This window comes from Balaenoptera ricei, chromosome 2 (genome assembly GCF_028023285.1).
Source record: "Balaenoptera ricei isolate mBalRic1 chromosome 2, mBalRic1.hap2, whole genome shotgun sequence".
Taxonomy (NCBI): Eukaryota; Metazoa; Chordata; class Mammalia; order Artiodactyla; family Balaenopteridae; genus Balaenoptera; species Balaenoptera ricei.
In genome coordinates, this window is record NC_082640.1 from 39,297,474 (window position 1) to 39,324,967 (window position 27,494).

General features: G+C 49.6%; 1 protein-coding gene and 1 pseudogene across 1 annotated transcript; one reads left to right on the plus strand and one right to left on the minus strand.

The window, feature by feature from the left end:
- Nucleotides 1-2,533: 2,533 nt before the first annotated feature.
- On the minus strand, nucleotides 2,534-4,103 carry LOC132360333 (myeloid-associated differentiation marker-like; annotated as a pseudogene).
- Nucleotides 4,104-9,647: 5,544 nt separating this feature from the next.
- LOC132360067 (myeloid-associated differentiation marker-like) lies at nucleotides 9,648-26,898 on the plus strand. The gene is given in 3 exon segments (XM_059915181.1): nucleotides 9,648-10,565; nucleotides 10,567-10,629; nucleotides 26,827-26,898. Coding segments are annotated over 3 exon segments (1,053 nt in total).
- The last annotated feature ends 596 nt before the right edge of the window (nucleotides 26,899-27,494 follow it).

The window sequence follows — 27,494 nt, forward strand, 5'->3', positions numbered from 1 at the left end:
CGGTGGAGCAGGTATTTCTGCCCTTGGGGAGGTCTGGTTAAGGCACAGTGCAGATGCACAATGCACACCAGAAGGGAGGGAGGAGGCCCAAATGGGCAGAGAAAATTTTTATGTTGAAATTTTTCTTGTCTTGCCTTAAAATATGAATTTTATTTCATTGCTTCTTAAGATTTTTCTGCCATAGGTATCGCCTCCTGGGAGCCCTCCCCCTCCACCTAACCTGCCACTGGGTGAAGATCACATGCTTCACCCCAGGACTGGAGTGAGTGGCAGCAGTGAGGGTCCTTCCCCTGTCTCTCCCCCAGAGCTCTGCTTGCCTGGCCCCTCTGGCCCTGGTGACACAAGGATGCTGGGCTCTGAGCCTTTGTGGCTGAGCTTAATCGAGGAAGAAGTCTTGGTATGACTTCCAGGTCACCAGTTACTGCAAAGGGCTGCTGGTCTCAATGCACGCATGCACACAGACACACGCACGTGTGCCCACACACACACAGCATGCACACAGACACACACCTTTAAACAGAGGCATCCAGGAGCTGGCAGGGCCCCTTTAAGAGCTAGGGGACAGGATATTGGACATTGGGGTGGGGCCTGACCTCTCCTTTCCTAAGGCTGGGCCACTCCATAGGCTCTGGCTGAGGTGAGGGCAGGAGATGGTGGAATGATGGTGGCACAGAAAGGGCGGTTTGGGCGAGGAGGGAAATCAGCTGGGCTGCCTCTTACCTCTAGGCAAATTTGAGGCAATTAGGATTTGGTGATTTTGTGGGGTTTGTGTTTTTTCTTTCTTTTTATTTAAAAGTTAAAAAAAAAAAAGAGGGCTTCCCTGGTGGCGCAGTGGTTGAGAGTCTGCCTGCCAATGCAGGGGACACGGGTTCGAGCCCTGGTCTGGGAGGATCCCACATGCCGCGGAGCAGCTGGGCCCGTGAGCCACAATTGCTGAGCCTGCGCGTCTGGAGCCTGTGCTCCGCAACAAGAGAGGCCGCGATGGTGAGAGGCCCGCGCACCGCGATGAAGAGTGGCCCCCACTTGCCGCAACTAGAGAAAGCCCTTGCACAGAAACGGAGACCAAACACAGCCATAAATAAATAAATAAGACTTTCTCTCTATTTCACTGTCTTTATTAAAAAAAAAAAAAAAAAAAAAAAAAAAGAACATTATGGATTTGGGATAAGGGACAAGATTTTTTTCTACTACTGGAAGAAGGAGCTGATGGGAAACGGAAGTCCTGGGGAATTTTTTAAAAATTATATACATTTTATAGGTCACATTATTCATGAGTCCCAGAGAAGCAGAAAGCAAGAGGCACAGAGAAACACATTCAAGCAGTGCAGTTTGACTGTGGCCGCAGCAACGCGCACCCCCCAACCCCCCTGCCCAAGAACATTTGAAAAGAAGCTTCCCTGTTACAAAAAGGATCACCCAGTAATTTTTGCCCTCCTGACCCTCATTTGCCCTCCTGGTCATCATTATTTTTATCAGAGGCTCAGTCACACATTTGTTAATGCAAGAAACAATAATCTTGTAAAAAAGGCCGAGTACAAATAATAGAGCCTGTGACGTTAATCAGGTCATAAGTAAATAGTGTTATTTTCACCATTTTTCTGAAAAAAGAAAAGAAAAATAAAACACCCAGGCTAATATCACCGTTAAGGCTGGCAGTGGCCGTTTTCTTCTCCCCGCACAGGCAGGCCATGTTGTTTTGAACACCGAGGCAGGAGGGTCACATCGCTGCCCCTCACAAACACTGCAGACGTTTGTCTCCAAGACCCTGTGATTTTTTGCCAGGTCCTTTTTTTGATTCCCCAGAGAGTAGCTGGGTTGGAAGGCATACCAACTACCTTTAAGGTGACGTCTAGGCAGTGGGTTTTTGTAAGCCTGGAAAAATTCTAGAGCCAGTCTCAGGTGGGGCTGAGCACCAGGTGGGACCTTAGAATCTAAGGTCACTGCTTTAATCCTCCCGCCCACTGGAAATTACTGACATCCAGAGGGTTTTTTTTTAACTTAAAGGGGAGGTGCACTGTACACCCCCCTCCACTGGAAGAAAGGAGGCCCAGTGCCTAGCTACCCACCCCACACCCCAAACCCGCACACACACCCCAATGAAGGCACCGCCAGGGGCACAGGCATGCTTTGGCTGTGAGGCCCCCTCCGGAGGCCCGGGGTGTGAACAGCTGCACAGAGGGCTGTGTGATGTGGAGTCAGCACCTTAGGAGGTGGGAGGGGGGCGGTGGGCAGAGGAGGAAGAAGCTCAGGGTCCCGATGGATCAGAAGAAGGAAAGGGGAAGAGGCGGTCAGGACACAGGAGACGAGAAAACAAAGATGACCAAAAGGGGCCCCAAAGTAGAAAATGTAGAAAAGATGAGGGCAGCAAGAGAAAGAGGCAAAGCAGGATCTGGGCAACCACACAAAACAGGAAGGAGACAGAGCAAAAGGAGGGAAGGAGACAAAAAGAGAGCAAGATGAATGGGGAAGGATGCGAGCAGGGAGAGAGGGGAGCCAGGAAGATGACATCAGAGCTCCGTGCAGAAACTTCCAGTTAGAAGAGGAATCTGGAGCCCCTGGGTTGATCCTTAGTCCCTACAAAAGCCTCTTGGGCCAAGTATGCCATGTCGGCTGCATAAATCAGCAGGTTGATGGCTGTCAAGATGGTCACAGCCAGTCATTGGTCCCACATGCACACCAAGGAGGTGAGTCCGTCTCTGCAGCTCCCATTGCTGGACCACTGGGGCTGGACACCAAACTTCTCATTGAACTTGTAGAGAGGCCAGAGGACCAGGCAGTGGTGTAGAAGAAGATGGAGAGCACAGTCTTCCCCGACAGGAAACGGGGAAAGCGGACAGGCAGCTTTTTATCTTCGTCGCAGTCAGACCCCTTCAACATGAAGTTCATGGCCCCCAGGAGGAAGCAGATGGGGTACACGGCCACACACCACACCAGGGCCGGCTGGGACTGGTACAGGTAGGGGCTGCTGATGAAGACGAAAATGACACAGGCCACATAGTTCTCCAGCCTCCTGAGCATGCCTGGCAACGTGGGCACACAGTTAGATATATCGCCAGGCCAGACACAGACCCAGGCCACTTCAGTGGTGTAAAGCACAGCAGCCATGAAGGCGAATGTAGTGGCGGCGATGGCGTGGTCCCGGGTGGGCCTGGAGACAAGAACTGGATGTAGGTGATGCGGAAGATGATGGAGGCTGAGAGGCAGACGACAGCGAAGTAAACGGCGTGGGAATAGAAAAGCCGTCCCAGGAGCAAGGGAGGCGGGACTGGAGCCCACAAAACTCCACCATGAAGATGATGTGGGACACAGTGAAGCAGAAGCACCGATGAACATGCACCAGTTAATTACGTCACCCTTCAGAGTGTCCTCACTGGCCACCAGCAAGAAGGGCACGCAAGTGGAGAGCAGCCGCAGCAGGTGGAGGGGGAAGCCCACGATGGGCACGGAGCCCAGGTCTGAGGATGATGAGCACGTGGTAATAGTGATGATCAGGCAGGTCACCGTCACTGGTGTTGTAACCTTGCTTGTTTTACAACCAAAGCCTTGTGAAGAGTTAAACACAGCTCTGGGGTTTGATGGACTGCTTCCTGTTTTGCTTTGCCTGCTTTGCTCTGTCTTTGTTCTTCCTTCTCCAGAAATATATGACCACTGACCCCTAGAACACTGACCCTCTGATCTGGACAGTGTAAGGACCAGACTCAAGTTTAAAAGCCAGCAAGGCGCCTCGTGGTTAATGTAAAGGTCTCCAAAAGAGAAGAGCAGGGCACCCCCAGCGCGCAGCCTGCAGCGTTTCCTGCTTCCCTTCTTGTATAAATCCGGCTGAAACTTGCACGTAAGGAGTTGGTTCTTTTGCGCAGTAAACCCCCTTCTCACCTGGCTGCCGGCTTCCTTAAGATAAACCTACTTTTCTTCTACCCAACACTTATCTCTCAGTGTTGGCTTCTTCAGCGACAGCCGAGCCTGAGCTGGGTGACAATGTCGTGCAGCCGGGCAGGCGTCAGGTCCCTGAGGCTCTGGCCCCTCCACCTCGTCCTGGGGTGAGGAGGGGAGTGCAGCTGGGAAGGTCGGGGCGCCAGCTGCTTCTGGCCAGGATTTACAGCCATGTGCCAGAAGCTGCCGAACTTGTTCGTTTCCGGAACTTTCTCTGTCGTTCCCCACTCCTTGCCGACAGCCTGCTTCTGCTTTCTGTTGAGAGAAGGAAGCTGGCCTCTGAAGGAGCAGCCGAGCTCTTGAGTGAGTGCAGGGCTGTGCACCCCGGAGCCCCCTTCCCACCCGTTTGGGCATATTCTTTGCCCTTTGGGACTTTGGGATCAGTTTGGACACTGCAAGAGTGAGTAGTGGCTTGTTTATGACTGCACCAGTATCTCCCCGAGGGAGAATTTGTTTGTTTGTTTTGAAATCTGTTCTGGGGAGCGAGTGAAGTGGGGTCTACATCCGTCCCTTCTAGAAGTCCACTAGGACGTATCTTGGCAGCCTGGCAAAACTGTAGCTGTGACCTTATAACCAAGAAAAAAAAATTTTTTTTAATTTTTTTGTTTGTTTGTTTGTTTTAATTTATTTATTTATTTATTTTTGGCCGTGTTGGGTCTTCGTTTCTGTGCGAGGGCTTTCTCTAGTTGTGGCAAGCGGGGGCCACTCTTCATCGCGGTGCGCGGGCCTCTCACTATCGCGGCCTCTCTCGTGGCGGAGCACAGGCTCCACACGCGCAGGCTCAGTAGTTGTGGCTCACGGGCCTAGTTGCTCCGCGGCATGTGGCATTCTCCCGGACCAGGGCTCGAACCCTTGTCCCCTGCATTGGCAGGCAGATTCTCAACCACTGCGCCACCAGGGAAGCCTGATTTTTTTGTTTTAATGCAGCCTGGCCCATGTATGTTTTCGATTCTGAAGAACGGTGACCCCTGAATGGGTCTCTAAATGACTCCACTATTTTGCAGTTAGAACTGTTTTGTCAAAGATCTGGTAAGTGGGAGGAAATTCCATGTACAGGCCTTCCTGTTGCTCCATAATAAGGGTTCTTCCAACAAGGGCACTAAATTAATGCCCTTAAAAAAAAGGGAAAACTGCCCTTAAAAAAGGGAAACTACACTGTGAAAAGCCCATCCGCTTTACAGATGGGTCTTTGCAGGCAAGGGAGGAAGAAGAGGGGGTCAGCTTCTTAGGGAATTGAATCCACCCCAGCTGCTGTGGTTCCTATCCTGATGCCTGAAGCAGGGGCTGCCCGGGGTCCCTCCCCCCGGTCTCTGGAAGGAGGAAGAGTTCTAGTGCACCGGGCAGAGCCTCAGCGCCCTCACAGCATGAGGAAGAAACGAGGTCTGGAGTAGTCTCTCCCTTTAAGACCCCACAGGGCGCTCAGTTTGGCCAGTGTGTCCCCTACAGGGGGAGGCGGAGGGGTGGGGGGGGTGGATTTCCACTAAGACAGTTCCCTGCAGGAGGTCTGAATGCACAAGGACAGCCAGTTGGCTGTTATTGGTCTTATACTCCGTTTTCCACCTCAGACCTACTAAGCTGTAAAAACGCCAATCCTCCATACTGAGATGATCCACAAAAAATGGTGGAGACGATCATTAGTATTTTTTTCAACTCACTGCCCAACATGGGCTGATGCACAGGCGTTGGTGACGATTATGTTGACAGCGATGAACGGCACCTTGTTCTAGGCAAAGCCCAACACTTGTCTCTCAGTATTTGACTTCTTGATTGACGAGCCGCCGAGCCTGAGTTCGGTAACAGTGCCACAAGCTAAGGGGCCTCCAGAAGCTAAAAGAGGAAAGGAAGGACCTTCCCCTGGGGCGTCAGAGACAGCAAAGCCCTGCTGACAACTTGATTTCAAAATTCTGGCCTCCAAAGCTGTGAGAGAATAAATTTCTGTTGTTTTAAGCCACCAGGCTTGTGATAATTTGTTGCAGTAGCCCTAGGAGAACAAGATTAATTTCCAGAAATGAAAAATATAATCTTTGTCATATTTTTTTAAAAGTTTCCAGAAAAGCTTGCCGACCTCCTGCTCTAGAGCATATGGGCACATTGATCCAAGGGACCCCTTGTCATAATCCTGTGGTCCCCCAGTGTCTGAGACTCACAGAGTATGATTCCCTGATTAGAGGAGGGTGGTCAGTCCAAATGCCCACAGGAGCTGGGAGGGAAGGAGGTAAGTAAAGGAGATGGAGAGGACCAAGGCCCAGTGGAGAGGACCAGCTGCATCTGTCGGGGGATGGTAGAAAAGCACAATGCAGTGTGCATGACATGGTCTCATGATTATAATCGGGGGGAAAAAAATCTACAGATACGCCCTACAAACGTATGCATATATGTACACACATGTCTAAATATGGTTTCAGAGCACGTGAAATGTGTTGAAGGTTTTATCTGAGGTTGAGGATGTGGATGCTCCCTGGGTGGGGGGCGGGGGTGGACGCGCCTGTGAGCAGGCAGGAAGCCTGGCCACGCTGAAGGGGGGAAACCAGGCACATGAGATATGATCAGAGTCCTGCTTTATGTCACTTATACATGAGAATAAGAAAATATAGAAAATACTAAACAGAGATGAAGAATGAAAAACATTATAACGTAAAGGGCGTAGAAGCTGCTCAGCTCCAGCTACCCCCCCTCCTAAGGAACGCAGCGCAGTGACACCAGATCTCCTGATGCTTCAGAAGGAGCTGAAAATCTGGATTTTCATGTGACATTAAAACCTGCAGCTACCAAACACTTAGAGAAGAAATAATACCGATTTTACACCATCTCTTCCTGAAAACACTGGGAAGGAAAACCAAACACATCCCCGGGCCACCTCCAGTACAAACTGGCTTGCAACCCCTGATCTGAAGCAAATCAAGCTTGCATGTGCTAATGTCCAGAGTGGGGTCAGGGCCTTCTGGGTCCTGTTTGAGGGGAACAGGCAGCTGGCATGAACTGAGCGGGCCATGTGCCAGGCCCTCTGATAAGCCCTTCTCATTCTTTCAGACATTTAATTGACACAAAGGAGGTATTAAGCCCAGTGCACAGATGGGGAAGCTGAGACTCTGTGAAGTAACTTGCCCAGGATCATCCAGCTACGAAGTGTCTCCTCCAGGCCGCACAGGCTCCCTGTAACCCCGAGTGTCCATCTCCCCTCCTCCTTCCTTCCTTTCTCCCAGCCATGACTTTCCCGGCTCACTGTCTTGCGAGTCCAGCACGCCCGGCTACTGGGCAGGCAGGGCTCAGCCACATGTAGGATGTGCTCCGACGGGGGCACCATTTCCACGCTCGCAGATTAGAGTGGAGGAGGGGCTTTGGGGGAAACTCAGGCAAACCTCTTGCTTTACAGGTGGGGGAACTGAGGCCCAGAGAGGGCACATGCCTTACCCAGGGCCACACAGCTGGAACCCCCATGCCTCTCCTTCTCCAAGCCCTCCCTCTGTGGCGTTAAATGCATCCAAAGCTGTCATTTAGCCTTAGGTGTAAATCGCAGGGTCAGTTTGGGAAGTAGTTGGGAAGAAACTCAGGGACAGAGTGACACCCCCAGCCTCCCTTAAATCCAGTGCCTCTTGCCCACACCCCACCCCTGGCAGTGCCCACTGGAAGGCCAGCAGGCTCCAGGGCTCCACTGGCAACTGGGCTGAAGGAGCTGTGTGAGTCCAGGTAAGTTCTCGGGGTTTGCTCTGTGTTTCTCTTTCCAGCCTCAGCTTTTTCCAGGGTTTATTATCAGCAAAGGTGACAAGGCCCCTGATGGCAGGAAGCTGGCTGCGGGCTCAGGGTGCTGACCCTTAAGCCCTGGGGGCACCTCTCAGCCAATAGTCCCTTTGAAACAGGGCAGCTGTCCCTGGGGAGGGAGCAGGCTGGGGAGGAGCTCTCAGTCCCCCACACCCTGGGACCCTTGCAGGAGGCCCTGTGTGAGGCAGGACTGCAGCCCTGCTGGCGGGACCGTCTTGGGCAGGTGTCCTGGGCAATTCCCTGGTCTCCATGGTCCCTGCCATGCTTGCCACGTGTCCCCTGTCCCAACCCTGAAACCCCTTTAGGCCCCCGTCCTCCCTCCCTCAGTTCCATTCCAGCCCCTCCTCCATGGAGAAGGTGGGCTCCATGCCTGCATCCCTTCTGGGTCAGAAGACACCTACCGGGCTGCCTCGGGGCCACTCGGACCCCGGAATCCTCCCCAGCTCATCTCCACTCTGCCGCCCCCGCCCCAGTCCCAAGTGCATCCTCAGGGCTGTCACCTCCCAGAGGTCCAGCAGGTGCCTCCTCTTTCAGCTCCTGCCCTTAAGAGGGGGCTTATCATCCGTCCATCCTCCACCCCCTCCCTGGGATGCCCTGAAAGGCTCCGCATCAGCATCCAGACACAACATCCTTGTTCATTTCCACTCCCTTCTTCCCGGCTTGGACACTAATCACCAATCTCCCAGGCCAGAAAAATCCTCGCTCGAGTAGTACTACTTGTAGAACTTTCCAGACTAGCACCTGGATGGCAGCTTTGGAGCTTAAAAGCCAAACATTATGTTATCTATTCTGTGGTTCCTCCATGATGCTCCACCTTGGAGTAATGCTGGGTTGGTGCCTCTCTCCCTTCTCAAATGGGGAAGAGTCACATGTTAAGGCAAAACTGTGGGAGGATTCAAAACAGTTCTTTCTTCCCATATCATCTTGTCCCCACTGCCTTGCTCTCACCCCATGGCTAATCCCTGTTCACCCCTGAAGCTGCCCTCCTCCGGGTGGGGCTGTGTCTCCTCAGATGGCAGCTCCTTCTAGTGATGGCTGCAGGGAGGAAAGGCCAGGACACGTGTCTCTTCGGGTTGCTGTGGAAGGAGGCCATGGCCCTGAAGGTGTGTCCTGGGTTCCCAGAGCCCAAGCTTTGGTCCTGGGCTCCCACCAACGGGCCCTGCTGAAATGCTGGGCTGTAGAGCAAAGGGTTCAAACCCATGGCTTTGGTATTTTTATCTGGGGTTCCCACTTCCTAACCATGCCACCTTAGAGAAGGGACTTAATTCCCTAAGCCTTAGTTTTGTCTCCTGTAAAATGGGGTTAAGTGGTACAATCCACAATCCATTTCTGAAACCCTTCTGATCAGATATGCTACAGAATTCACAATTTTGCAGCTTCAGACAGGTGACTTGGTACATATACTCTATATGACATAACATCCCACTGGGGTCTGAAAGTGCCTTGTAATCAAACACGTTAGTGTTTCTGCAACTGAACTTTTGAACATTCACACTAATGAATTAAAGACCATAAATTGTCTCAGGTCCTTTCTGGCTAAACCTTGTTATCAAACAATTTTTTAAGTATTCTTTTCTATTTTCATTGACTTGGAGGGGTGGGATTGCAGATAAGGACCATTGTACCCTTTGTCTCTGGAGATAATGGCCCACAGCTCAAAGAGATAAAAAAAATGTTCATGGGTTTGAGGCCAGACCCAGCCCAGCTGTGAGCTTTGTGATAAGACAGTCTCCTGACAAGGCCAAGGATGATGTGTGGGGAGAATCACTCTGGAGCGGCTGTGCTGTTACCCAAGTGTCTGAGCCATTGGTTCAGACTCCACACATCCTGAGCCTCAGCCACCACAGGCCCCCGAGCCTTCTCCAGGCGTGTGACTTAATCCCCTCCAGAGCCGGATCTTTCTCTGATGGGTCCTCAGCGAAGACCACTGCCATGCCTTTGAGGAGACCCTCTTGACCATGTCCACTACCACGCCCTCCGAATCACCGTCTTCCAGTCTGGGCTCCCGGTTTTGGATCCTGAGACTCTTCCGCTTCCTGCAGCTGCTCTCCACCTGTGTGGCCTTCTCCCTGGGGGCCCGCGTGGGCACCTGGAGCGGGGCCATAAGTAATTGGTACCTGTTCATCTGGTGCTTCTGCTTCGTCGTGACCCTCATCATCCTCATAGTTGAGTTATGTGGGCTCCAGTCCTGCTTCCCCCTCTACTGGTACAACTTTTCCATCAACCATGCCTGCCACGCCACCCTCTTCTGCCTCTCGGCCTCCATCGTCTTTGCCATCACCTACATCCAGTTCTTGCCTCAGGGCCCCACCCGGGACCACGCCATCGCTGCCACCGCATTCTCCTGCATCGCTGCTGTGGCTTATGCCACCGAAGTGGTCTGGACCTGGGCCTGTTACCTGCCAGGTGAGCTCACCAGTTTAATGGGTACCATGCATAGCCTGCTCAAGCTTCTGCAGAATTTCGTGGCCAGTGTCACCTTCGCCTTCATCTGCAGCCCCCACCTGTGCCAGCCCCAGCCGGCCCTGGTGTGGTGCGTGGCCGTGTACCCCATCTGCTTCCTCCTGGGGACCATGGCCCTCCTGCTGGGCTTGGTTGACTGCGACAATAGGCAGCCCATCTTCTGCATTTTCCTGTTGGGGCTGAGTCTGCTCTCCGTCCTCCTCTACGCCAGTGCCCTGGTCCTCTGGCCGCTGTACCAGTTCAGCAAGAAGTTCGGTGGCCAGCCCCAGCGGTCCAGCGATGTGAGCTGCAGTGATGAGCTCCCCTCCACGATGTGCATCTACGACCAACAACTGGCTGTGGCCATCCTGACAGCCATCAACCTCCTGACTTACGTGGCCGACACAGTGTACTGGGCCCGCCTCGTTTTTGTCAGGCACTGAGGATCATCCCAGGGGCTCCCAATTCCCACTTTTCTCTGAGTTCTTCTGTCCCCTGGTGTCCTCATCCTGTCCCCTCTCTCCCTGCTCACATCCTTCCCATTCCCATTCATCTCACTCTCTTTCCTGTTTCCTTCCCTCCTTCCGCTCTGTCTCCTTCCTGTTTTGTGTGGTTGCCCAGATCCTGTTTTGCCTCTTTCTCTTGCTGCCCTCATCTTTTCTACATTTTCTGCTTTTTGGCCCTTTTCTGGTCATCTTTGTTTTCTCGTCTCCTGTGTCCTGACCGCCTCTTCCCCTTTTCCTTCTTCTGACCCATCGGGACCCTGAGCTTCTTCCTCCTCTGCCCACCGCCCCCCTCCCACCTCCTAAGGTGCTGACTCCACATCACACAGCCCTCTGTGCAGCTGTTCACACCCCGGGCCTCCGGAGGGGCCCCACAGCCAAAGCATGTCTGTGCCCCCGGCAGTGCCTTCGTTGGTGTATGTGTATAGGTTTAGGGGGGGTGGCGTGGGTAGCTAGGGATTTGAACCCCTTTCTCCCAGTGGAGAAAAAAAAAAAATCTCTGGAGGCCAGTGATTTCCAGTGACAGGAGGATTAAAGCAGAGACCCTGGATCCCTAGGCCCTAGCTGGTACTCAGCCCCAGCTGAAATCGGCTCCAGAATTTTTGCAGGCTTACTTAAACCCACTGCCTAGAGACCTTCTTAGAGGAAGCCAGGGGTGGATGCCTTCCATCCCAACTACGCTCTGCGGAATCAAAAAACGAGCTGGCAGAGAACTGCACGGTCTTGAAGACAACCGTCTGCAGTGTTTGTGAGGGGCAGCGATGTGGCCCTCCTGCCTCAGTGTTCAAAACAGCACGTCCTGCCTGTGCGGGGAGAAGAATATGGCCACTGCCGGCCTTAAAGCTGATGTTAGACTGGGTTTGTTTTTTTTTTTTCCTGGTTAGGAGGTCACAAATTACTGGGTGGCCTTATTCTGAAGGAAAGTTTCTTTTCATTTTATTTTTGGTGGAGTGGTTTGAATGGGGTGGAGACTGCTGCTGCCATAGTCAGACACTGCAGTGACTGCGTGTGGTGCACACACGTGTGCTTCTGTGTGCCAGTTGCTTCTTGCTGCTGCATCCTGCTTCTCTGGGACTCATGGATAATGGCATCTATATAAATGTGCATAATTTTTTAAAAGTTCCTGGAGTTTCTGGTCCCCATCAGCCCCTGCTGTCAATCACAGAGAGAAGCTTTGTCCCTTCTACCACATCTATAATGTTAGTTTTTAAACCTTTTAAAGATAAAAGTAAGAAAACCCACAAAATCCACAGATCCTAATCGCCCCAAATTTGCCTAGAACTCAGACGCTGCCAAGCAGGTTTCCCTCCTCACCCAAAGCACCCTCTCAAGGCACCCCTCCCTCAGTCTCTCCCCCACCACGCCCCACCCCTCCAGCCTGCCCACCACCGCCGCAGCCAAATCCTAGGGAATGGCCCAGCCTTAGGAAAGGAGAGGTGCGCCCCACCCCAGTGCCCCGTATCTTGTCCCCTAGCTCTTAAAGGAGCCCTGCCAGCTCCTGGTGCCTCTCTTTAAAGGTATGTGTTTGTGTGCATGCTGAGTGTGTGTGTGTGTGTGTGTGTGTGTGCGCCTCTGTGCTCCTGTGCATTCAGACCAGCAGCCCCTTACAGTAACTGGTGGTCAGAAACGCATCATAAGCCTTCTTCCTCTCTTACTCCCAGCCAGGATGTTCAGAGCCCAGCATCCTTGTGTCACCAGGGCCAGAGGGGCCAGGCAAGCAAAGCTCTGGGGGAGAGGCAGGGGAAGGATGACCCCCCCCACCAAGGCTGCCACTCACTCCAGTCCTGGGGTGAAGCATGAGTTCTTCACCCAGTGGCAGGTTGGGTGGATGGGGAGGGCTCCCAGGAGGTGGTCCCCATGGCAAGAAAATCTTAAGAAGTAATGAAGTAATATTGCTATTTTTAGGCAAGACCAGAAAAATTTAACATAAAAATTTTCTCTGCCCATTTGGCCTCCTCCCTCCCCTCTAGTGTGCATTGTGCATCTGCATTCTGTGTTAACCCAACCTCCCCAAGGGAAGAAATACCTGCTCCACCATAAAGATGAATTTTTCTTCTTCTGGTGCCAACCATGAACTCCTTAGAAGATAACAATGCTTACTTATGACTTTATTAATATCACTGGCTGTATTACCTGTATTCTGCCTATTTTACAAGGTTATTATTTCTTGCATTACCAAATGTGTAACTGAGCCTATGAGAAAAATAATGATGACCAAGTGAGTTGAAACGATTGACCTGATGTATAGTCTATAAGATCCATGATTGTAATAGTGTGACTCTAGATATGGGAAGAAGCAACAGGAGGGAACCATTTCCTGGAGCTGACAGACTAGTAAGACAGCTGGTCCAGAGGATTTTGGCTACTGTTAGCAGGACTAGGTGAGTAACAGCACCTTGAGTGCCCTGAAATGGGCATTCCTAGCACCTTGGGACAAATTTGCGATGAAATGCCTCCCAAATCCTGGTCAAAATTAAGGCCGAAAGGGAGAGGATTGTGAAATAAAAATGTTGCCCACCACCCAGTTCTGCAAGAATCAAGTCATTAGCCACTGCAGTCGCTGACCTGCAATCCACCCTGAAAGGAATTCAGGGCTAAGATCGGGATGAGGCACTCTATGCTCTGGGAAAACTAGCAGAACTGGCCCTCAGTTAGATATTCGCAGGAGAAATTTTTTATGAACCCAGTTTCCTGCATCTTCCTATACTTAGAAAAACAGGAACGCCAGTAACTAATGTATCTGTTCCTAGCAAGTAACGGTGACCTTCTAACGAAATGTGTGCTTGATTGCATGCACCCCTCACCAAAATCACATGCATACTGGCTACCTACCCCGTACCTCTTCGGAACAGTTCTTAGAGCTTTCTGAAAGACTGTGTCCCAAGTTATAATCCTCAGGTTGGTGGGAATAAAATTTCCATTTCTTTCTTAGACTGACTATTGATTAATTTTTTTTCATTGGGAAAGCAAGTGTACATTGATCCACAAGTCTTGGTGCAAGTAATTTCATATTCTTATATTTCCCAAATCAAATTGAACACAACCCTGGGACTTCACTTCCCAGGAGGATGGAAATGCCTCTGTGGTTTAGTACAAGAATTGCCCAGAATGGGCTCAGCTGAAGCACTCATTGTCCAAGTCTCATGGTTCATGAAAGCAGCTGCCCCATCCTTCCTCTTTGGTAGGGATTAAAGGTTACAATTTAATTTGTCACAGTTCCAAGGCAAGGTCCAGTCCCCTCACTATGGAGCTCAAAAGAAAGTGTAAATGTCCTCTGCTTAGTCCAACCCTGTTGTCATAGAGGAAGTGCAGCTGGACCCCAGGGAGGGGGCAGGATTTGTCCAGAGTCACCCCGTGTATGGCAGAGTCAAAGACAGAACCCAGGTTTCCTGGTTCCCAGGCCGGCTGCCTTTCCACTGCCCCACGCTGCCTGTTACAAGTGTGGCAGCAGCGTCCTCCAGGCTGGGCTTATGCCCCATCCACCCTAGTTCTGCCACAAACCTGCCACGTCACCCTGAGGAGGTCATTCACTGCTGGGTGAGTCAGTTTCCTCATCTCCAAGATGGGGGAGGGGGTGCCAGAGACCCCTGGTCCCCTCCCAACCCTGCCTCTTCCCTGAGCTCTTTCCTGCTGGGAGTACAAAGGGGCTGATTCCAAATAATGAAAGAGGAATTGGAAGGCCACAGTGAGAGAGAGGCAGATCTGGGGTTCACAGCTGGGTCCACAGTTACATCTACTCTGACTCCAGTCAAGTGGTGCCACTGCCCTGGTCTGGTCCCCCTGGGGATGAACCGTGAGTAGTCTGGAGAGCAGAGCCCAAGAGATCTGGTTTCTAGTTCCAATTCTGCCCCAGGGTAACTCATGACCACAGATGAGTCTACTCCCTGCTCTGAGCCTCAGTTTCCCACTCATGAGGTGAGCAGATTGGGCTAAAATCGTGGTCTGGAGCGCTAGGGTTCTGGTGAGGCAGTTGGGTAGCAAGTAGGGTGTTGGCCTCACCCAGCACCTTCTCTACCCCGAGCAGCCTGGCGTGAATCAAGCTCCGCCCAAGATCTCATTTGAAAATAAGATTGAACAGGTTGGACACAACTATGTGCTCATCTTTACGATGCTGGTTCATAAACCATGGTACAGACAGAAGAGGGAGTACTATACAGCTGGAAAAAAGAGGATACTCTCAAAATAATGATGAGGAAATATATCCAAGGTATATTAAGTAAAAACAGTAAGATACAGAATGATGTCTAGTATGCTATTTGATGTAATGAAATGGGGAGAAATACAAATAAATACATCTGTATACAATTGGTTTGCATCAAGAAGCGCGGGAAGGACTCCTGTGAGTGCAGTGGGGCAGTTACCTGGTCCTGGTGGGGGAAGGGAGCTGAGGGGAGAGTGGATGGAGTCTCAGGGAGAAATGACGTTCCTCAATATATGTCTTTTTAGAGCATTTTGATTTTCAACCATGTAAATATATTACCTTTTTAAGAAAACAAAATTTAAGTATGAGGATATGCCAAGTGGAGAAGAAGGGTCAGGGGAGGGATAGTTGGCCAGATGGTCTCCATATTCCATGCAGCTTTGATGGGGAGGCTGGGGGAGGAGCTAAGAGATGTCCGCACATCCCTGTCTCAAAAGGCAGAGGGATGAGAGGCACCTTGGGCGCAGGGGTCTGGGGAGGGAGAGCCATGGCCCCCAAGCCCACCTGCTGGGTGGCTAGCACCTCCCACTGGTCCTTAGCACACACAGTTGATGGAGAAGCCCCCGGTACCCAGTCCTCAGGCCCTTCCTTTGCTCCCTGCCTGGCCTAGGCTTGCTGTCTCCCGGGGCAGCGGCCTGAGGCTGCCCTCATCAGCCGGCCAGCCAGAGCCCCTTCCACACAGGGGTGACTCCCGGTCACACCAGCCCCAGACTGTGGCCTGCACAGAGTCCAGGGCATGAACATTCCCATTCTCTGGCTCTGGACCAGCTTCTTGGAAAAATCACGGAGCCGGCTTCTTCTCTCATGCTGCCTCGGGCACCTGGCTGCCCACCCCAGGGACACGCCACTGGCTGCCAACCCATGTGGCCCTGGTCTGCGGCTGGTTCCTGTTCTCGGGTCTCTCTAGGGAGGTGGGTGGCCCGAAAGAGGGTGGCAAGGCTCCAGTCAGTCCCCGTGTGAGGTCTCCACGCTCTCTATGGCATTTTCTGTCTGGCTCACCAGGAGGCAGTGGTCTGGCTGGGATGGGGCACTGCAGCCAGAGCAGGACAGATGGTGTCCAGGAGATGATTCCTGGACCCAAGAGAAGAGGGAAGGGGCTCAGCATTTACTGAGGTACCATTATGAGCTGAGCTCTGCAGTGAGACAGACTTGTATTCAAATCCAGGCTCTGTCAGGGAGTAACTGTGTGACCTTGAGCAAATGATGTAATGTACTCTCTGAGCCTCACTTTCATCACCTCTAAAACAGGGATGACAACGATAATATCCCTGAAGATGAAATGAAATAGAGGTTATAGTCACCTAGTCAGACTGTGGGTGCTGAGGAAATATTGGCTATTCTCTCCCTCTTGAGTATAACTTGCAAGGCCAACGCCAAGCAGAGTTTCAGATCCTGAACCCACATGGCTGGGTTCAAATCCCAGCTCTGCCACTTACTACCTGTGTGATCTTAGGCCAGCTAACCTCTCTGTGCCTGTGAAAATGGGGACAGTGAGTACATAGTTCATAGGGCTGCTGGGAGGAATAAATGAATCCAGAGCAGTGCTTGACCTGCAGTGAGCACGACACGTGTGACCTCATAATTGTGTCAACAACAGCCCAGCTGCAGCCCAAGTCCTCATGGACCCTTTCTTAGCTGACAAAACGTGCGAGCTGTAATCTGAGGTCTCTTCCAGAGACAGCTGGGCTGGTGAGGGTTCATCCTAGTTGGCCTTTTCTGGGTCTGCTTCTGACCAGGGGTGGGGAGATGGGGGGCGGGTGCTCAGATCAAGCCCATCCCCTCAACCCCACTCCAACCAGCATCTGTTTCCCATAAACGGTCCAGCGCTTTGCCTGGAAGGAGAGTGAGCTTCCTCAGGAAACAAAGTTCTCCAAAACCACCCATCTGGGCAACCAGGCTGCTCATGGGGTGGGACTGTGGGTCTCTCTGGGCCTCCTTCCCTCCTTACATTGGCCCTGACAAGCCTTAGGGCCAATGACACCCTCTTAGCACTACTGCCAAGGGAAGTCACTCCCCTTGTCCCGGCTGCAGCCTGCCTGTCCCTTGGGCTCCCAGCTGCCCACTGCTACCAGCAGCACGGCATCCCTCAGGCCACCTGGTGACCGCAGTGGTCCAAGTCCGTGCTGAGCTGGGGCCAGCTGCCCATCAGCCCTGACCACTGTGCCCCAGTAACACTCTTGTTGCTAGTCTGGGACCACTCCTTATGCAAATCCCTTAAAAGAAAGAGCTTGTGGTTCTTCTGGTGCTTCAGGCAGAAGGAGGCACTTCCAGAATATTCTCTTCTTGAACCCTGGCAGAGTCTGGCAGGGCCCCAGATCCCTCCATCATGTCTCACTATCTGCCCCCTTCCCAAGGTCCTTGGCACCCCAGCTTTTTCTTCTCCCCTCCCACACATTCGGTAAAACTTTGTTCTTGGTGTCAACCAGAACTTGCTCAAATATAGGCACATAAAGACACAGTTGTCTGTATCTTCAAGCAAATAGGACAGCTCAGCCACCAGCCCATTAGCAGGAAGTCATTACTTTTGTATTGAAACAAGCCTGATATGTTATCGGTATATTATAAGGGTCCTATTATCAAATAGAAGGCAAAACTTCACATTCACTCTCAAGTGAAACATGAGGCTTCAAATATAAACACTAGAATATAGATCCACCTAGTAGGGATATCTTCTCCTTTGTTCACTGATGTATTCCCAGTGCTGAGAAGAGGGCCTGGCACATTGAGGTGTTTGTTGAATGAATATTACACAAGCTTACAGCCTCAGGATCCAGGCTGGACCTCCTGACCTGGATACATTCCATCCCTTCTGCCTTTAGGGGAAATGTTTGAGAATCATTGGGTCATGTTTTATCTCATTTAATCCTCCTAACAACCCCATGACCTTGTGTGATGTACACCTCCAAGGAGGGGAACCACTGAGAACCTGAACTCCCCCCATATTTGAGGATGCGTGAGTTTTGGTGAGTGACCGGGCCTCACTGTCAATAAGAAACTTAAAAGGCCAGATAAACATTTGTCCTGCCCCACAAATGGGGCCTGGACACACACCTAAGGAGCAGGGGTCACACAGACACCAGGTCAGATCGGAATTCATTCGACTTGAGACTACAGTAGCATCCAGTGTGTGCTTCTTCCAGCGGCCACGGTGCCTGGACCAGCTGCCCTTGGCTGTCCAGCAGCCCTTCTTCCTGGTCGGAGCCTGATCTAAGCCTGGTCCCTCCCTAATAATTCTTGAAGCTACTCAACATCCTTCTAGTACAGTTGTTCTTTGCTTAAGTTGCCAGAGATATTCTCTGCAGGGTGTAATCAAGAGCCTTCATGTCTAAACACAAATGCTATTATCCCCATTTTCTGGATGAAGAAACTGAGGCTTAGAGTAGCATTGACTGAGCAGAGTACTACCACATGTCAGGCTGTGCTCTGGTCTCAGTTCAAGGGGTGGGAGGGGGTGCAGATTAGACCTGTAAGGGGGCAGTTTCAGTTAGACATGATCGAAAGTTACTCAAGGGGCCAGGGAAGGTGGAGTGTCTGGGGGTGGCAGGAGAGGCTTTACAGAGGAAGTGGCACAAGTTGAGACTTGGAGAGGAGGGGGAGGAATTTTCTAGGTGTATAGTGTTATGGGTGCGAGTGTTATTCTGGAGGCTGGAGTGAATGGTGAGGGAGACCATGACAGGAGGTGATGCAGGAGAAGAAGGTGGAGGCCACTTACTGAGGGGCCTGGCCTGCCTTATTAATGAGTTTGGATTTTGGAGCAGGCTGCCAGGTTGTAAGAAACAGAAATTGATGTTTGCTGATTTCATCAGAAAATTGATTTATTTGGAGAATATATGGTAACTTGAGGAAGTACTAAGGGTCTAGGCAGTGAGAACACCTGCTTTGTCAGAGTGCTGCTGATGGGATAAATGAGCAATATTTGGCAGGCTTGAATGAATCCACAGTGTTCAAACCTCTTGGATACAGGGACCAATTGGTGCAGCTTGAGAAGGCCAGAAACTCTTGATTCTTGATAATACCCATCAGGTCTGCGTACTATAGAGGAGTAGATCGCAAAGAAATGATGAAGTGTTATTTCTAAAAGAAAAAAAAATTATCCAAGTCTAGTGGATAGTTGTGTAACAACTACCCACTAGACTTGACTTTGAAAGATATTTTGAGCAGAAGAATAACAAGTTTTTGACTTTTAGGAAGACAAAGTGGAATAAGGAATGAAGGAAAGCAAGACTGTAAATAAGGTGCCAGTGGAAGAAAATTTAAATAAAATCCAGGAGAGTGATGATGAGGTCATGAGCAGTGAAGATGAGAGTAACTCCAAAGACCTCCTGCAGTTACTGAGAGTAACTGCAGGAGGTATTTGGAGAATGATTGGATATGGGGAGTGAAAGAGAGACAGAGGAACTAAGGAAAGCCCTGGATTCTGGCTTAAGTGACTGGATGGGTGTATCAAGTCATGAAACCAAGAGAGAAGTACATGAGGAAGGTAAAATGGGGATTATGATTCTAGGTAGAATTGTGTGACTTGCTGAGTTTGAAGTGCCTGTGGATAGTCCAACTGGACAGGTTAGGAGTTTAAGAAAGAGGCTAGTGAGTCATTCCCTAAAGGGGTAATTGAATTTATGGACATAAGTATAAATTCCCAGGGAGACTAGGCAGAGTGAGAAGCAGAGATGGCGGAGAAGAAAGTACGGAGGAAACAGTGATATTTAAGTGGCAGGCAGAAGAGGAATCTGCAGAGAAGTAGGCAGTGAGCTGTAAAGAATCAGGAGAGGTTCATGTCATAAAAAAAATAATAGAGAAGAGAGTGCCAGGAGGGTGTGGTCAACATGGTTAAATGCTGCAGAGATAAGCAGAGATCTCATGAGATAGGCACTGAAAAGGGTTCTTTGGATTTGACCATTTGAAGATCATTGAGAGCCTTGCTTAGAGCTTTTTCATGAAGTTCTCAGGACAGAAGCCAGTGTATTGGAGAGGGAGAAGGAGAAGGGAAGACAGTAAATATATGCTTCTCCTGGGGTAGCTACTGACTGTAAGGGGAAGGAGAGCTATGGTCATAGCTCGAGAGGAACCAAGGGTCAAGGGAACCTAGATGATGAATTTGCAGAAGGCCATCTACTATTGCTTGACTTCAACCCAATGGAATATCCAAATACTGACTCAAGGTCCAAAGGGGAAAAATATTTTTTAATGCCCCCAACATGATAAAACATGAATCATGAGGATAGTGGATGAAATCGGTTAGTAAATAGTGAATATCTTTATTTGTTATCAAATAGTGTGAACATTCAACTCTCTTGGGGTCAAAACAGGAAATAAAGAAGAAGATGGTAAAGGTTGTTATTGTGGAGGAAGCTGCTGCTACCACCTCAGAGTTATTCTTCTTGTTTTCTTCATCAACCCAGTTCTGAGAGAACTACATTAATGTTTCCAACTGTTATCACTGCTTTATGTATATCTCCTCATTATTCTTTCAGTTCTTATTTTATCCACACTGTGCAATATAGCAGCCAGTAGATATGTGTGGCTATTTAAATTTTTAACTAATTAAAATCAAATGGAATTAAAAATTCAACCCCTCAGTTTCACCAGCAACATTTCAAGCACTCTATACCCACATGTTGTTAGCAGCTACTGTATTGGACAGGGCAGGTATAGAACATTTCTATCATTGCAGAAATTTCTACTGGACTGCCCTGCTGCATATATTCTAAGGCTATATTGTTAGATGCATATATGTTTGTGTTTGTTACATCGTCTTGATCGATGTTCATTTTATCAATTCATAAAATACCTCCTAGTTCCTTATGATGTTTGTTACCTCAAATTCTATTTGTCAGAATTTAAATTTGTAACCCAGGCTTTAGTTGATTTACATTTACCCAAAGTATCTTTCTCCACATTATTTCATTCCCTGCCACACCTGAAAATTACACAATCAACACAAACGTTTCAGGCTTTTGGCTATTCAAAGTGATAAGGGAATCACAGAAAAGGAGATTTTTGACACAAAATTGAGCCTACCAACTTTGTTGAAAGAGTCCACTACAAAATTCATGCTCGTTGATTCAAGTCAGTTTCATTTTCGTTTTTATTCAGCAACTTCTTTTCTGCTTTTGTTGATTTCTTACTGAATTTCCCCGGGGGAATAGTGAGAAAATTACTGTTTCCTTAAATTCCATCAGTCCCTCTTGTAGGCTGAAAAATATTCCCCGGAGAGATTTCCATGTCAAATTCTTGTACCCTGTGAATGTTACTTTATTTGGGAAAAAGACCTTTGCGGATCTAATTAAGTTAAAGGTCTTGAGATAAGAAGCTAATCCTGGATTTCTGGGTGGGCCCTAAATTCGATCATAAGTATTCTTATCAAAGAGAGGCAGGACTTCCCTGGTGGTCCAATGGTTAAGAATCCATGCTTCCACTGCAGGGGGCACAGGTTCAATCCCTGGTCTGGAACAAAGATCCCACATGCGGAGCAGTGCAGCCAATAAATAAATAAATAAAACAAAGAGAGGCAGATGGAGGTTATAGACCAACACACACAAAGAAAGCTGTGCAGAGGCAGAGACAGGAGTGATGCTGCCAGAAGTCCTGGAACACCGTGGGATGCCAGTAGTGACCCTCAGCTAGAAGAGCAAGGAATAGATTCTTCCCCAGGGCCTCCAGAGGAGTGTGGCCCAGCTGACAGCAGGAGTTCAGATATCTGGCCTCCTGAACTGTGAGAGAATAACTTTCTGTCATTTTAAGCCATCAAGGTTATGGTAACTTGTTTCAGCAGCCTTAGGAGACTAATATATTCCCATAGCTCCTATATCTTCAGCTGAAAACCAGAACTACAGCTCTATTTCCTGCAATGGGATTTGTAATTTCTCAACTTCTCCCAACTATAGTTCAAAATATCTCTGTTTCTCCACCTTTTCTAACCCTTCTTCTTTTGGTGTAGTCATAACTGTCCTTCCTTCTGTCCACGGTTAACTTCTGTATTTATGCTCTATCCCATCTCCTAAACTCCACAACCCTGGACCTTCAGTTACCCTCTCTGAATAGCATCACTTTGCTGTTGCTGTTTAAAAATAATTATAAAATATTTTAGATATTGAGAGGCATATAAATAATATAACAAACACTTGTGCACCTATCACCTAAAACAATTAATAATACAGTTGAAGCTCCCTGTGTTTCTCTTTCCAGTCCAATTTACCTATCTCTCCCATTGCATTTTATTTAAGTTCTGCTTCTAAAAATAATACCCAAACCATTTTCTTAAAGTAAGTAACATACCAAGGCTTACAATAGAAAACCAATGCTCCCCTGGCCAAATCCCCCCATCCTCAACAACTGCTACCCAAAGGTAAGCATTTTCAACTCACTTAATTCTCTTTTATGATAGTTACCTCTATATTTCAATATAGCATGCTTATATTGTTGTTTATTTCTTTTCCTATTTGGAATATTATTTCCTGACTCCTTCCTATGAAATGTAAAGGTAAGAGGTATGCACACCCTTTCTCTGTCTTTTTTTTTTTTAAGATTTTTTTTGATGTGGACATTTATAAACTCTTCATTGAATTTGTTACAATATTGCTTCTGTTTTATATTTTGGTTTTTTTTGGCCAGGAGGCATGTGGAATCTTAGCTCCCAGACCAGGGATCGAACCCACACCCCCTGCATTGGAAGGCAAAGTCTTAATCACTGGACCACCAGGGGAGTCCCCGCTTTCTCTATCTTCTCAAAATAGTTATATCATGATTTTGGAGGGTTAAATCAATGCTCAATGTTTATATTTGTATGACTACAGAAATATTGACAAAAGGGTGTATTTCTACTATTCTTGTACATTCTTTGTTTCTTAGCATTAATAATCGTCTCATATTTTATTTTGCTTAGTTTTCTATGTGCCTGATATTGACTAACCAATAGAACTACAGATCTTTCGGTGTGGTTCCCTTTTTCATTTAGAGATATCCAGGTCTCCCTGGAATCCTGCTGCAGTCTGAGTTGTCTTTTCTCTGGGCTCAATATACACTGTCACCTGGAGACATCCCTTCCCCATCCTCCCCGGAGCATCCTTTGCCTGTCATACTGGTTCTTCTCTTTTTTTGGTTTCCTCCTGCATTTGGGTGGACCACATCCTCCAATAGCTTTTTTAACAAGAAATATGACAGATAAGTTTTTGAAAGTGTAGAATTTTTACACAATCTTTATTTTGTCTTCATATTGGACCTGTAGTTTGGTTAGTTATGGCATTTTAGCAGGTAAATAATTTTCCTTCAGAATTTTGAGACATGACATCATTGTCTTCAAGCTTCCAGCCTTAAGAAGTCTGATGTCTTTCTGACTCCTGGTCTTCAATGTGTACCTTATTACACTGCTTTGGCTGTCTAGGGTATTCTCTTTACACCCAGGGATTTAATTTCCACAGTGATGTGCCTTCCAGTAGGTCTTACTTTAGACCTCTTGCCAAGCATGCAGTGAGTCTTAGGAAATTCATACCCTTCAACTCTGAGAAATTTTCCTCCTCTGTTTTCTTTCTTCTCTCTAGAAATCCTAATTGTTAGATACGAAATTCCTAGATAGAGCGTCTAATTTTCTTATCTGTTCTGTCTTATTTTCTATCTCTAAACATCTCAGTCTATTTTCTGAAAGATGGACTAAACTTCGTCTCCCAATATTTTTATCGAATTTAAAATTTATGCGATGGTATTTTTAATGGTGAGGAGCTCGTTTTGTTCTTTAAATATTCCATTTAAAATAATGTTATTATTCAGAGTAGAACATTCCAAGTAGTGAGAGCTGCATTTGCAAAGGCTCTGAGATGACAAAGAGGAATTGGAAGAAGTTCTCAGCGGCTGGAGGGAGGGAGGGAGGTGATGAGTCTGGAGAGGTAGAAAGGGGTCTGAGCTTGCAGCGCTTTGGAGGTGACGTTTCGGCGTTTGTGTTTCATCCTAAGGGAGCAGAGAGAAGCCTTCGAAGGTCTCTTAGTTTGAGTTTACTCCAAGCAGAAATTGAGGGAAAGAATGGAGATAGAGGCATCAGCTGGAGGCTTATGGCAGGCGTCCAGGTGAGAGGGATGGATGGATCTGGACCAGGTGGTGACTCTAGAGATGAAGAAGAGTGGGTGGATTCACAAGTATTTTGTGAAGAGCATCTGTGAAAGTGGTGCCATTGACTGAGATGGAAGGTGAGGAAGGATCAGTGTGTGTTGTCAGGGGCAGGGCGATTCAAGAGATGGGATTGGACATGGTGAGTGTGAGGTGTCCTGAGACATCCAGGGGGAGAGATCAGGAGGCAGTTGGATATGACTCTGGATCTCAATAGAGATCAGCTCTGGAGGCAGGAATTGGGGAGTTGTCACTATACAGCCTAATCACTTCATTCAGAACCTTCTTAAATGTCACATCCATAGAGCAGCCTGCCCTGCTCACCCACCTAAAATAGCAGCCTTGCCCTCCACTAGATTTCAATAATGCTCTTCTCATCTGTCATACTTTTTCATAGCATTTGTCATCCACTGACCTGATATTATATATGGATATGCATATTCTCCATCACCTGTACTAGAGTGTAAGCTCCATGAGGGCAGAACTATTGGTTCTGTTCTGCTCTCTGTCCAGTGCTTAGAACAGTGCCTGGCACACACTCGGGGCACAATAATATTTGTCGACTGAGTGGAATCTTAAAGCCACTGGACTGGACGAGGACAAGAAGGCACACAAAGAAGAGGTGGCCTGGGCCCAAGTCCTGAGGACCTGAGACACTCAGACGATGGGAGAGGAAGAGGAGGAGGGGGAGAAAGACAGAGGAGAGGCTGAGCAGCAGGAGGAAAATCACTCCAGAGAAGGGTTTCCTGACTCAGGCGAATGATGCTGAGAGGTCTAGTGATGAGAAGGGAAGTACATCTTGAGTTGCCAGCATGGTGCTCACTGGTGACCTGGTGAGAGCGGTTTCCATGGAGAGGTGGGAACAGAAGTCAGAGCCGGGCTTAGAGCAAATGGGAGGAGGGGAAATGGAGAGAGGGGTGTGTAGATTGTGTTCAGGATGCTTGTGGAGAAAGCATGCAAAGGACAATAGCTGGGAGGATGTAGAATCGAGGGTTTGCTTTTGTTTTGTTTTAAACTAGGAGAAGCTACAACATGCACTGCACATAGCAGATGCCAATAAATATTGGTTAAATTCCCTTTTCCAGTGTCTGGGGCTGAAAGCCAGGCTCCCTGAGTGCTGACCCTCACTCACCCACTGTCCTGGGATACTTTCCTCTCCAAGCCAGGGATGGGACTTGTGCTGCTACAGAAGGAGATTGGATTTGTCAGTTCCCCTCCACGGTGAGGAATTCCCAAGCATCTTCTCCCCTAATGTGATTCCAGTCCCAGACTTAACACTTAATCTCTGTATGACTTTGGTCAAGTTACTCAACCTCCCTGTACCTCAGCTTCCTCGTCATAAATGAGCAGAATAATAGCATCTTCTATACATGAGATCATACGTGTGAAGCACCTGGAACTGTGCCTGGTGTCAAGTGAGCCCTTGAAAAATGTCAGCCACTGTGTTACTTGGTCCTCATGCTGCGCTGGGCTGTGTGATGTGTGCTCACTGAGGGAAGGAGAGGAGCTCTGTCAGGTGGGGCAGCTTAAGGAGGAAAGGATGTTTAGGTCAGACACGAGACCTCTTATTCCAGTGCTGGGTGAGAATGGATTCTTCCCTCCGTCCTTCCTCCCTTCCATCACTCCATCCACCTCCTCACTCCCTGGCAGAGCACCAGGGCCTGTGGCAAGTTCTGGGAATAATGAGATGAGCGGTGGAGCAGCCCTGACCCCAAGGATCTCACGGGAGAGTGAGGAGGAGAGAGGGAAACCCAGACAGCACGACGCCAGGTGTGTGGGGACCCAGGTAGGTCAGGAGTCTAGAGGGACAGCAGGAGCAGCTGTTTTATTAGGATCAGTGGTGATGCTGCTGTTTGTGGGCCCCCACCACCCCCAGCCCCGGGCTGGACACCCTGCCTATGGGATCTCAGTCCCCTTCTCAGCCCCTTTGATGGCCGGGGACCCTGAGCTCACAGAGGGAGACACTCAAGCCAGGTCGGCTGACTGAAGCTGGGGTCTCTCTAGAGCATCAACCCATGTGCTTCCCACGTGACTGTGCTTCCCTCCACTGGGAAGCTGGCTGGGCAGGAGGCAGGGAGCCCGGGAGAGGGGCCGGGACCACAGCACACGCTGCCCTCTGGGGCCTGAGCCTCACCTCGGGGCCCACCTGGGAGGTAGGGGGGCCTCCCCAGCTTTTCTCTCCCCTGGGGGCATCCAAACCCCAGAGCCAGAAGCAAGAAGTCGGGTTAGGGATTTCCTTTGGGAAAACTTTTCCTCTGGGAATCCTGGTGCCTCTCCTTTCAAGGAAGCCTGAAGCCCTGGAAGGAACCTTGGGCTGGGAGTCAGGGAGCCTGGGGTCACCTTCCAGGCCAGGCTGTACCACTGCCCCCGGCCCCCTCTGAGCCTCAGCTCAGTGGCTGAGCGAGGGCATCTAGAGGGTCCTTGGAGCAGCCGCCTAACCATGTTAAAGACCCAGCTCCTCACACCTCCTGCCAGAGTGTCCCTCCCGCTGGTTCTGACTGCAAGGCAGCCTGGGGGCGAGACGGCCCAAGGGCTCCACCTGGTGGCCACGCACAGCCAAACACACAGCTTCACCCAGCAGCTTCCAGTGTTCATTAATTGATCTTAAGAGCAGAGGTCATTACCCTAAAACATGGGAGACAGGGCAGGAGAAAACCCAGAGAGATCAAGGTGCACCTCCCCCGCCCTTCCCAGACCAGGCTTTCAGAGTCAGTGGTGCAAATGGAAGGTACCGCCATTGTAAATCTGTCTGAGTGTAAAGCACTGGAGTTTGGGGTCGGACGGGCCTGGACTTTAATCCCTGGGGTTCTTAACCTCACCTGGAGTCCCTCACCCATGCAGTGGGCTATTTAGGGCACATCCTGCAGGACTGTGGCCCTCTGTCTGCATGAGCAGGCAGCCACGGGAGATGGCAGGGTCGAGGCTGGATCCGTGACAGGTGTCCACCTGGCGGTGCTCAGCCCTTAGGCCAGTGGCTCATCCATGGCTGCACATCACAGTCACCTGCCGCTTGGGCAGTGCTTCTCAAAGCATGGTCCCCGGACCAGCAGCAGAACATCAACAGGGAACTTGTTGGGAATGCAGATTCCTGGGTTCCACCCCAGACCTTCTGAATCAGAAATTCTGGGATGGGGCCCAGCAGCCTCCAGGTGATGCTGGTGCCCAGTCCAGTGAGAAAACATGGTGCTTAGGTACTGGGGGGCGCTGAAAAAGCTCCTCTGGTGATTCAGATGTCTTAGGATTCAAAATCACCTGTGAAGGTCAAAATACTAACAGGTGCCTGCCTCACCCCCACTCCCCCACCCTAACCTCCACCCCTAGGGATTCTGGTTCAGTGGAGCCGAAGCAGGACCCAGTCAGGGATTAAAATAACAACTCTGCAGCCGATTCTACTGCACAGTCACTGCTCTGGTTTGGATCCTTCCCTCCATACCCTACTCATGCCCTTCCTTTAGAGGGCCAGGCCCTGCAGCAGAGGGCAGCAGTTCTTCTAGAACGCCGGGTTGTGTGCAGGATAGTCACCAGTTATCGAATTTGGTGGCTGCTTGAGCTATGACAGGCAT